General features: G+C 44.3%; 1 protein-coding gene across 4 annotated transcripts in view; it reads left to right on the top strand.

The window, feature by feature from the left end:
* The window catches only part of ap1b1 (adaptor related protein complex 1 subunit beta 1), a 49830-nt gene extending 38127 nt beyond the window's left edge, over positions 1 to 11703 (top strand). For all 4 annotated transcript variants that reach the window (XM_088617662.1, XM_088617661.1, XM_088617664.1 and 1 more), the window contains 4 exons: positions 378 to 462; positions 796 to 882; positions 3119 to 3273; positions 8810 to 11703. In XM_088617662.1, the coding sequence (XP_088473788.1) occupies positions 378 to 462; positions 796 to 882; positions 3119 to 3273; positions 8810 to 8884 (402 nt within the window). In that variant the 3' untranslated portion in view covers positions 8885 to 11703. The remainder of the gene's footprint in view (positions 1 to 377; positions 463 to 795; positions 883 to 3118; positions 3274 to 8809) is intronic.
* Positions 11704 to 12262: the final 559 nt, after the last annotated feature.

Raw genomic sequence — 12262 nt, 5'->3', positions numbered from 1 at the left:
CTTCATGTTCTTCTGCACTCCAATTCTGTGCTCTGAACTGCACCCCCCACCAGCTTCCTAACCTATCAGAAAAACTCAGCCTTGGTTCAGAAGTCGATCTAGGGCTTGCAAACATTTTTGATCGCCTTTGGCATTTTGTGATTTGGCCTGATAAATGTGTTCCCTCAACGCATCGTGTCACACTTGCCCACTCCGTGTGACTCGTGCGCACCGCGGCAGGTCTTTGCAATTTGCCGGGTGCCAAAGCCTAAGATAACTGAGGAGACAAGTGCTAAAGCCAGTGTGGCTGAGATGTGCCTCGCTGTGCCCTCTGAACGCACAGCTCACAGGGCCCACCTGTTTGTAAGGCCTCCTTTCTTCTCGTGTGTTCCTGACAGGTCGCTGTGAAGAACAACATTGACGTCTTCTACTTCAGCTGCCTCTACCCCATCAACATCCTGTTTGCTGAGGATGGCAAGATGGGTGAGCGTCCCGTTGCTACCAGCCTGTCTGTCTGTCGAAGATGAGCCCGCGGGGAGATTCTCTGTAATGTCAAGATCCCGTTCAAGTACTTCGTGTCAATGCAGCTACAGATCTGGTGTCAAGCCCACTGTGAAAAATAGGAAGTCCTATTGCCAAGAGGAGGTGCTGCTGTTTTTCTGCTTGTGCTTTGAACCTTTATTCATCACCCTAGCTGGCATATGATATTTTTAATAAGATTCCGTTGTGTAGCTTGACATGGTGAGAAAACCCCTTTGGTATGTGTTCATCTCCTGCTCACATAAAGAGCTCACTTTGGTTTCCTGTTCTCTGCAGATCGGCAGGTCTTCCTGGCCACGTGGAAAGACATTCCCAATGACAATGAAGCACAATTCCAAGTCAAGGACTGCCATCTTAACTCCGGTAAGGCACATCCACACTCTAAGACTGCAGAGCCTCACAGAGGTGTGGCCAATTAGTTAGAAATCTCCCGAGCACAGTAACTCCAGTGCTTCAGAGTAAAAGGACAGAGCCCATCTCTTCTGGGTAAGAGACTGTCGACGAGTAAAGGCCCGATCTGTGGAAGGAAGGTGAATATCTGAATTCTTGGTCGTCTTACACACTGTGTGAATCATTCTAATTAGAGCTCACACTATGAGCTTTCTTTTTAAGCAGGTCTGTTGGGCAGCCCAGCTTTTAGGCAGTAAGCACAAGATCTCTCTCCCTGGAGACAAGACAGTGAAATACTCAATTAAAAATGAAAGAGAAAAAAGTCAGTTCATTCCTTCTCTGTCCTGTAGCCCAGGCAAAAAAGTGAAACATTCATATCCAGCATTCAAAATTTAATCTGCTGGTGAAACCCCAGAGGACTGAGCGCAGTTGGGTAGCTTTTGCTGTTGGACCCTGGAAACACCTTCCTAGGAAAAGTCACTTTTAAACTATTAGAATTTTGTTTCATTTTCATTCAGCTTGGATACAGTTTCAGTGCTTGTTGTAAATGCCCCTTCCTGGCTGGCATCGATCAGTAGGTTTTTTTTTCCCCACATGCTAATTTAGTTTAATTTATTTAATGTTCTGCAAAGCTCTTGGGGGAGAATTCTCCGATGTGAATGAAAGGAACAATATAATTATTCCATTAAGAATTAAAAGTCCTTGGGAACGTATGGCCTATTTAACTGGAGTGGAGCAGGTTTAGTACCCAGGCCTATCGAGTCCCTCTTGAAAGCGTGCTATTTACGGTCAGCCCCCACTGGCTTGTTTGGAAGCATTGCTGGGGAACGTCATAGGCAGCGTACCCCGAGAAGCTCAGCCACGGCAAACAACGCTGGAAGTGACAGCATTAGACAACACGGTGCCCACTTTCCTTTCATTGAAAGGCAGGAGAAACTGAAGAGGGCTAGCCAGTTCTGTCGATTGAAGCCTTCCTGTCCCCGGCCAGAGGACAAGACGCCTCTCCTTGCAGGCGTCTGCCAGGAGCTGATAAAACTGTCAGCGCGTGTGCCACTCCTGCCTGGCTCTTGAACTCCTCTGACAGCAGAGGAGTGTGGGGTCGCGCCGCCCCTGCCCAAGCCGATCTGTCAGCCCCCCCACCGGTCCTGGAGAATATTGCTCGCCGGCTGTGTGCACAAGGCATAATCAGCTTTCCTCTGCCTCTTATTAAACCTGGTTTCAGCCGCAGTTCCTGGCGGCAGCAGGTTTGCTGCCTGTTTCTCAGCAGATGCTTAAGATGAGTGCAGCCCCACGCTGGAATGATAGCTTCTGTTTTGAAGGTGTAGGATTTCAATGAAATCTGTTTAAATTAATAGTATATTTGTTTTAAATCTTCTGTATATTGAGCCAAAGAACCAAATAAATGAGGTCTTATGTTTCTTATGAACATGTTCACTGTTTATTGGCTTGACCCCACTGTGCCATTTTTAAATGCTAAATGTATGCATTGTTTCTTGCATTGAAATACAATTTCTTCCTGCTTCTGTCACATTCAAAGACCTTTTTGTGATGTATGCTGACATTTAGGTTTCTGTGTCCTCCCAGTCTATCTTGTGAGAAAGGCAAATACAGCTTTGAGCAAGGGAATAGTGTTTATTGAAGCAAAACATCATCCAGTGTATTAAGCCTAAACATTTCAGAAGCTGTGTTTTCTTCTGTTTGTTCTGTTTCTTTTGTTGCGGTGAGATGTGACTAGTCCATGGTGTTTTTTCTGCGTCTCTTAAATTCAGACCTGAATGTTACGGAACTCCAGTCCATAAAGCTTTGGGGTTTTTCTTCCAGTTCAGCCCCCCAGTTTTTTAATTTAATTTTAAGATTTTGATGTGTAGTCTATTGCATGCACAGGAAGTGTTTTGGTACCTGGCATGCAGCATCTTCATGCTGATTGCTGATACATTGGTTTCAAGTGTCCTGGACGTGTCCTTGACTCATGGTACTTTATGAGTATGTATAGGCTCGCGTACATTTCATAATGGTATATGTTACAAAGGCTAAGCTGAATTGCTGATGAGAGCACATAAGAATAAGGGCACACACTTCCTCAGCCATACACCATGAGATGTCTGATGAGGTAGATGATTGGTAGGATACTAAAAAAATGAATACTGGGGTTTTCCGAGTTTACATTTTAAAAAAGAAAACCAAGGGCTGTTTTTTTCCTTCCTTTTAGAAGCAGCAACTAACAAGCTGCAGAGTAACAATGTCTTCACCATCGCCAAGAGGAACGTGGAAGGACAGGACATGCTCTATCAGTCCATGAAGCTCACCAACGGGATCTGGGTACTGGCTGAGCTGCGCATCCAGCCTGGGAACCCCAGCTGCACGGTGAGGCTCTTCTCCCCTGTACAGCTTGTGGCTTTCGTGATCCTCCTGGGATAATGTTGTCTGGAATGTCTCGACTGATTTTCTTTTATCTGCCCGGCAATGGACTGGCGTCCTGTCCAGGGTGTACCCATCCTTGTGCCTGTTGCTTGCTGGGACAGGCCCCGGTCCCTCTATGCCACTGATCCCAGAATTGGAAGAAGAGAATTTAATAAATGGATGGATTCATTTTAGATATTTTTGTATGTTTTGCATCTAAGCCAAAAGCAATTAGTGTTAAGGTGAAGTTGTTTATATGGTACAAACTGCTTTGCAGTTCAGATTTGAGGAGTACCAGGTTAGGTCTTTAAATTATGCTGTTTTGACTGCATTTCCTTTTCTAAAATTTTAAAGCAAAATAATTTTCTTCCAAGGTTGAATTGTAAGGCTTGTGGATGTCAAGGTTAATTTATTTGTAAGATTTAATGACTGCTGTTTCTTTCTGGAAACTGGACATTGATCTTTGATTAAATTAAGTTTTGCAGTGCAAGTTGTCAATCTTTCTTGTTCCTTATCTTACCATGTACATCTCTGTGAATGTAAAATATCTTTGTTCCTGGCAATAACAAGCCATAGACATGGAATTTCTGATTTATAATTAATAATAATAATTGCTTACACTTATATAGCGCTTTTCTGGACACTCCACTCAAAGCGCTTTACAGGTAATGGGGACTCCCCTCCACCACCACCAATAGAGAGATGTTTCATAGAGAATCTCAGATTCTTTGAGCTTTGATTGCACAGGTGGCTGCTTTGTAATAAAAACAGCACATGTTCTCCCCAGCACATTTGCCTTAACTTGATGTTCCTGTCCATCACCTAGAAGCACACTTAGAAAAAATACTGCTACGTTTTTTCCCCCGAAGACCTTTTCTTTTGTTTTACTTATTAATCCGGCAACTGTTTCATCCGGGGAGACACTGATCGGTCCAGTGAATCACAGCAGCTAGAGCAGCGCTTTCAGTATTAATAAATATTCACACTTTCGCATTTGTTTTCTTTAGTATAGTAGTGGTCCCAAAACAGCAGGACAGGACTGATTACAGAGTTTCCAGATAGCTTTTACTTATTTTCTTAAACCTATTTTAATTTATTATCTGTGTTGGTCAGCTTCCTACTGCTTTGTTTATTTTTTCAATCAAATAGAATTTGAAAGTTGGGAAAAGTACCGTATTTTGAAATCGGCAGTTGTAGGTCTATTGTATCTTGACGTACACCTGCGAAAACTGCCCAGACAGAATGATGGGGCGTTAGCAGACACCTCTGGCAGGCCGACCAAGTCTGCCAAGTCTCTTTAGCCTGTTGCAGGTTAGGCAGCCCTGGCTGGATGAGACCTTATTGACCCCAGGAAGTCGTGGAGTCATAGTCAAGATATTGCCCAATGTGTGAAACAGCTTGGGATGGCCTAAGTTTCCACAGTTATCGCTACCAAGGCACAGACCTCCCATTTGTGCTGACAGGTTCACAGTGAGATTGCTTTCAGACACTGTACAGATTTTTTTTGCTTTGCATGACCTGATTGTACTCTAAATGACCGACCCTTTTTCGCTCAAATGTACTAAATACTTTATTTCTGTACAATTTCCTTACAATATGAATTATCTTTACCCTAGGGACCCAGTGGTCTTTACTGAGGAATGTATGACGACTGGAAAAGCTGATCTGATTTCGTCACGATAAGTTATTTAAGAAACATGGTGTAACTGTGTGGGTCTAGATCTCTGTGCTTGCACTCTGAAGCCCATCCCAGGGAGTCTGTAGCGCACACAGGCCTTTCTCCCAACTCTTGTGTGGCGATCGATGCCGACAAACCGCTGCCTCAAGCAGGCACGCCCATTAATATATTTTGTTTTGTTGATCTGTGTTCCTGTTTTATTGCACGCCCCCACTGACGCTCATTCTGTAACCTTGCAGGATTTGGAGGTTAGCCCTCTTGATGTTATTTCTGTGTTTTTTACTGTCGGTGTGAATTGCCCTCTTCCTCTTCTCACAGTTTTTTCACTCTGTTGCATATGACCCTTTTCTCTTCCTCTTCCCTCCTGCCTTGAAGTGTGTGGGTTTGCATCCTGGCAGAATTTGGAGGTTTACATTTTGAACAAAGCCAGTAGCAATACCGAGTCATGGTAGGTTTGAGACTAAACAGCTAAAAGGTTTAGTGGAAGAAATTTTACTGTCTCGGCACCAGTGAACTATGCGGTTTAGCAGGCATCAAAGCACCAGTCTCTAATAACAGACGCTGGTTAATCCTCACTCCATGCAGTTCTTCATTTCGGGAGGCGAGTCTGAAATGGCAGAAATTGAGAAAAGGAACGCTTTACCATTTGAATTCTGTTTTTGTCTCTCTTGTGAAGGTTAGGATTAAATTGCCCTTTTTTGTCAAGTATTGATTTTCTTAAAGAAAGGATGAATTCTATATCAGCTTGACATAAGAAACCATAGAATTGCAATAAAGCAGAATATGGGATATTGGCTTTGTACTCCTTAACCATTTCAGGGTAAATATATATTTTTTTCCATCCTTGGCAATAACAAATTTGTATTGCCAAGCAGAGTACATATGGTTTTGCCTTGCGGGACCACTTCAGGCTATACCTTCTTGCCGAAACATTAGGAATTTTGTCGTGATAAGTCTTGTCCCTGAGCTGCGCGAACAGCTTGAATGGAACTTGGAAAGTACTCCACAAGCCTCGGCGATATTTCCCACCCCATCCCTGACTTCGTGTGAAGTTGAGCTGAAGATGCCGATAGTGTGCGGGGTGAGACGTCTCTGGCTGCTGATTCTATTCCATAGTCTGGGAGGATGCCTGGTAGTTTTTCCATCGCAAGGGAGTGTGGGAGTCCCGATCCAGTTTCCCACTTTCGTGCGTGTCCTCCAGTACGTTTCACTGCGGGTTCTGAAGACGTCCATTGGGCTTTTTGAATCCTTGGAGCCTGGACTCTCGTGTACCACCACTCCTCTGCTCTTGATTAGCTTTGCTCGTAAATGTCAGCTCGGGCATTGTGATGTAGCCTCGAGCTCTGGGTGGAGGTGCACCTGCTGGAGCTCTGGCTGTGGGACATCCTGTGAATCGGGTTGTGGCAACAGTGGGTTGGGCTGTGCTCCAGCCCCCCCGTGATGCTGCACGGCTGCGGACTGATTTCCAAAAAATCTGTTTGCAGCAGCAGCTGCTACCCCCCATCCCCATCCCCATGGCAACGGGCCAGCCTATCACGTGGCTTCCCTCCCACCTGGAGCGCTTGATTAACTTTGCTTGTAAATGTCAGCTCAGGCATTGTGATTTAATCACCCCGCTGCTCCGCAGTTGCTGATCAGAAGAGACTCAACCGCCGCATTGCAAATCGTAGTCCTCCTCCCTTCTCCCCCTCGTGCATACTCTTTCTTGCAGCTTCCCACTCGCTTCTCAGCCCCCACTCAGGAGTTCAGCTACACTGTTTTCCCGTCTCCTAGAGGACAGCTAATGCTCCTGAGAATCCCCCTCACATTCCTCCTCCACATCCCAAATCCTCCATGGGGGTTTCCCTCCTAACCATTGTATTAGAGGAGTCCAATGAGCCTCGGAGCAGGATGACTTCTCACTCGTGTCGAAAGCTGCAGTTCTCAGTGGTCGCTCTGAGGCAGGTACAGCCCTCATTAGAAGGTTTAGCATGTTTTAATCATGTCGGGGGGGGATTCAGCAGGCTTGGGTGCATTGGGAGCAGTGTTGCCTGCAATTCGTCTCCCACCCCAAGCCCTGCGTTACTAAATCAAGGTGGTATATTTGGGACATGTGCTCCTGCTGCAGTCCGCCTTGTTACTGCTGACTAGTGCATTTCAGAATGTTAGAATTCTTGAATATTTTATTTGTGCAGAAAAAGCCAAGTTTTTTTTTCCCCCACTGCAGACACTTCCTCCAAGTGCTTAGGGAGAGAAGTGAAAAATAAGTGACTCAGGAATCTCTTTTTCTTTGATGCGCTGAGAACAAGCAAGTTCCCGCTGCATTTGTGTTCAGTTCCATTTATTTTGGCTCAGCACCTAAAGGCACAAATGTTTCAAATGCCGTTTGGTCTGTCTCGCAATAGCTAATTAGTTCTTCATCTTGTTTATTGATTCTATTGACCGTCCCTAGTGAGACAGCATCCACACAGTGGAAGTTTGTGGCATGCCTGTGTAAAAATTCATGCCTCCTGTTGTCTCTGAGGGAAATTGCACCTAATAAGTGCAGGTTCTTCAGCTTGGAACAGACGCTGTTGTGTTAACAGCAGGGCCACTGGACAGTGAGCTAGAGTGAACCCTGCACTGCATAGCCCGTTTCTGAATTCAGTTATCCAGCTGAGATCTTGCTTGCTTACCTGTTGTTTTTCAATTAGTTCTTTATCTTTGAGCATTTTTTTTTGTGTTTGTGATTATGAGCTTGCCTAATTTAAGCTGATCTCTATCAGATTCACGTTTTGGCCCTCGGCAATAACTCCTGGGGTCAATGAGGATGGACAGACAACCTGTGTTCCCATCTGAGTCTTTTCTCGCACTGCAGGCTCCAAAGACCCTTACAGGAGAGTTAGTGGTAATTGGAGGAATTGCGTTCCTTTCAGTGATGTCACTGCAAAGTGTGTGGGCACCTGGCACCAGCTTATCCCACTTGGATGGACGTTAGCAAGTACTGCGCCACATTGGGGGGATCCTGCTCTGTGTTGACTAGTGACACAGGCTGGTTTGAGCTTGCGCTCGGAGAGAGCAGCAATTATTAGCCGCGTTGGTTAGACCTGAAGTAAGCAGCTTTGAAGTCCTTAAAATTGTCTCTTTAACATGGAGCAAATGACAGAAGTCATTATTGTTAGCAAGCGCAAGAACACCGAGCTGGCACTGTCGGCTAAATATGAAACGAGAAGTCAAGTCAGCGCACAGTGTCGGCTGTGGAAACCAGCGAAGCGAGAGGAGTTTGTGGAGCAGTGAGATTAGTAATAGGGCTGTTTGTGTGGAGTCACGTAACTGACGTTTGTGTCTATGATGGTTAGGTCTTGATTACAAAAAATCTCCTTTGACGTGGGAGTTGTGATGTGATGCTTTATTGAAATAATGTTTCAGATCTGTAGAGTGGGAACTATGGAAGAATATTCTTTTGCATTTCTGATCCTGTTTATTGCCAGTGAAGCATCAATTTAAAATTGAAATGAATTCAGAGCTGCCAGTGTGTTTATGTATTGACGTTAAAGTGGTTATTGGATGGGGGTGGTCACTGCCTTCTCTTGTACTTTAAGAAATACAAAGGCTTTTTATTTCAGATACACAGGATTTTAGACTCCGTTTTTGGACAGGCTCTCTAATATTTGATTAAAAAAATTGCTAGATAGAAATCATTCCACTGCAGATGCTTTCCATTTCCTTCTGAGTAATAAGAAAATAAAAAAATCTCAGGACGCTAGGTAATGGAATCAGGCAGGACTGAGGGTTTGTGATGCGTTTGCTGTATTGCATGACTCCGTTCATCCCTCTAACAGTAATGTTCTTTCTGTCCCACAGCTGTCCCTCAAGTGCAGAGCTCCAGAAGTCTCCCAGTTTGTGTTCCAGTCCTACGAAGCGATGCTGAAAAACTGATTTAGTACGACGCAGCAGATGGGTGGGGGAGTGGGTTTCTGGAGTCCTCCAAATGAAGCCCCAAGATCCACTGTTTACCCTTTATTTGGTGACATCCTTACTCTGCTGTATAGTCCGATCGCATACAGTCGGTGTCTTTGCGCTGTAACAGATTTCTAAATTCCACCTCTCTTGGTTTCTAAGTATTTTTTTCTCGTTTAGTTGCCTCCTTCCTTTTCTCATTTACTTGTTTCTAAGAACTGTAACAGTTTTGTTAAAAACACTCTCAAATGCCCACAGTGGTCTTCTACATCTAAAGACTATGGCATATATATTTTGTATTCCCACAAACCATCAGTTTGTTTGTTTTTTTTGCCCATTTGGAATTCAGAGCTGTTCCAGTAAAAAAAAAAACATTGGTCATGCAAGTGCACTGTCCGTTGTGGTTTCCTGACTGAAGAGTCTGTGCTGTTGTGGGATCCCCACGGGGTGCTGCATTGAAGTTATTTCTCGAAACTCCCAAGAAACAGGACAGGTGTGGCACTGCATTTTGCACCATTCACCCGTCTCTGTTTCTGAGCTGCTTAACTTTTTTACTCTGCTCTGAAGCACTGAGGGCTAGGTGCGATATTCCATTTTTGTGAAAGTCCACAGCAAAATTGAAAAAATCAACTTTGTCACTGCAGACACTGAGACACAATTAAAGTCAGCTGTTTGAGGCTCCCAGCAAGCAATGTAAACATGGCCTGCTTGGTGTCCTGTTACCTGTCTTACTTTGTAGCCATCTTTTAACTCTTCTTGAGGCCCGAATGTTGATTATATGGAGTATGTTTATCTGTAAAGGGAATTAAGTGCGTTTCTAAGCTCAGAAAGAGGTGTCCTTTTTCCTGTTCCCTTGCTAGAAGATATCTTAGCCTGTTAAGGGTGAAGGAGTTGACTGGTGTATGTTTCTGAGCCCCATGTGTCTTAATAGTTGGCTTTATTCTCTATTTTAAGGATGTTTTGTCTGGGTAAACAGTCCCCCACATTTTGTCCCTTAGATGGAGCGCTCTTCTGCAAGCCTTTTCCGCAGATGAGAGCAGCTGGAAAGCATGTAGACTGAAGGCCCTTCACCTGCAAGTGTGTTGATCGTCATGCCCCTCTAGTGACAACTGTTGCTCTGCAGTTTCATATCTTTAACTCCTAATGCTGAGAAGCACCGTGGTTTATAAGATTTCAGAGTTTGCCCTTTTTTCTCAAGCATATGAACCTTCTTAGTTCTCAGTAGGTGCTCTTTTGTCTCTTAATTGGTGTGTGACACTTCTGTCTAATGGACTGTTACACGAACACCTACTTCAGTACACGATTGGAGTACTAGTTCAGTACTGATGTGGCACCTGAAAGAAACAAATTGAAAATCCCAAATAAGTAAATAAGCAAAGTTTATTTTTTTGTTTGCCATTGATTTTTCCCTCTCAGTGTGAAGGGGAATGAACTCTCTAGGTAGGTAGTCCCAGGTCGTTGATACAAAAGAGCTTCATTCATCTCTCATTCAGAGAAGGAGCAGGGCCTTGTTCCAGGTTTACAGTGGGGAGAGCTGTTCGGAGGCTGTTAAACACTATGCACCTGTATGTGCAGTGTCTCAGGTTAACTTGAATTGTTATACCCCAACACGCTGCAAGACACTACCATCTCGAAACAAGGCACACTGCCACTTGGCTGTGCCAATAAGGGTGCAGTCTCATCTACATTCCAGCATCAAGCAAAATAATATTTTTATCGTCTTTAAAATGAAATACTGCGGCTTCCTTGTTAACACTAAACTTTGGTTGCTGCCAGGTTTTTCCGTCTTACTGGCCCTGAAATGTTAGATTTTTCTTTCTTCACTTTTTGTACTTTGTGTAGGAGTTATGGGTTGATGGGATAAGATTAAACTAAAGCCGAGCTTGCCTGCATGTGTGTCTGTCGTGTGAGGTGTGCATATTTGTGCGAGTGCGGTGGGCTGTTAAATTTCCATCACCCCACCCCCTGCCTGCCTCATTAAAGCATTCCAGTCACACTTTTCTACAGTCTGTGCAAGTGTAGTCTCTTTATGAGCAGGGCAGAGACCAAAGGCTGTTGGGTGCCCCTCCCTTTAAATGGAATATGTGCTGCATTGAAAAGGTGGGACAAATTGGGCAAGCCTTGCTCCAGCTGATGAATGTTAATCCGTCTGTCCACCTTGCTTGTGTTGGACTCAGTTCTTCCAAGATTTAGGTGGAAGAACTAATACACGGTGCACATTGTTGAGAGCTCTGCAGCCTTTAGCCTCTTCTCCGGCAGAATGAATCAGTGATTTTGTTTTTCAGTAATGTTTTAACGTGTGCAAGCATAGCGCTGCGTGTCACGTCGAGGGAAGGTGTTCGGGGGCATGGGGGTTATGTGAAGTAAATCGAGCACCAGCTCCGAGCACAGCAGTGCCGGTGACGCAGGATGTCCTCTGCTAACACGGGTTCGAGTGTTTGTGCAGCTCATCTCATGTGTGCTCGCTGAATCCAGGCTTAGAAAAGAGTTGGGTTTTTTTGCCTTGGTTTTGCGTTGGAGAAAAAATAAAAACAATGTCGCCATTTCTTTGTCCATCGCAGCTGTTTTAATGGGTCTTGATGGGGCGGAAGTCAGCTGTTTGCTGTGGGTGGGGTTTATTCCACCGCGCGGCTCGGCCCTGGCCTTGACCCCTCTCTGTTGACCCCACCCCCTGCCCATAGGAGTCCTGCTGTGCTTGTTCTCGTTTGAGCGCGTCTCCTTCTGCAGTGAAACTATATATATTATACTTTGCTATGGATGGCTGGTTACTGTGAATAAATAAAGTATATTCACAAGAACATCTTTTGTGTCTCTTTAAATACATATTGTGCGCACACACGCATATGGGGTGTTTTCATTATACCGGCTTTTAACTCAATTTCACTTGAATAATAACTAGAATAATAAGAGGTTTTGTTGATGGGCTGGCCGGCATGTTTTCATTATATTAAATTAGACATTGATTGTAATGATGCAAGTTAAATCTATGCAGATGGGGCAGACTAGCAGTGTAGTGTTTGGCTAATTGTAACAATAGGCAGTTTAAAGTCATGCAGTCGGGATTGTTGGTATTGTTGAAAGGGTGTTTTGCATGGTTTTCGGTCTCGCCGGCCTGTTGCCAGATTGGTGATAGTCCTTGTCTCTGTGTCCTAGTCTCCCAACACCTTTGCACATTGATGTCTTTGTACTCATTTATATTGAATTAAAAATTTCTAAGAACCTGAGGGTTTCACCCAAGAGGAAAGGAAGCAGATTTAGGAAGAAAGAGCTGGGAGGTGAGAAAGCTGTCTCAACCACTCAGGATTTACCCCTTAATATTGTAGAAGATTTGAAAAAAAAACATACTTTTAGTCCATC

The sequence above is a fragment of the Lepisosteus platostomus genome, chromosome 24 (genome assembly GCF_059453375.1).
Source record: "Lepisosteus platostomus isolate fLepPlt1 chromosome 24, fLepPlt1.hap1, whole genome shotgun sequence".
Lineage (NCBI taxonomy): Eukaryota > Metazoa > Chordata > Actinopteri > Semionotiformes > Lepisosteidae > Lepisosteus > Lepisosteus platostomus.
Note: the sequence above shows the minus strand (reverse complement) of the source record. Positions and strands in the feature narration are given on the sequence as shown.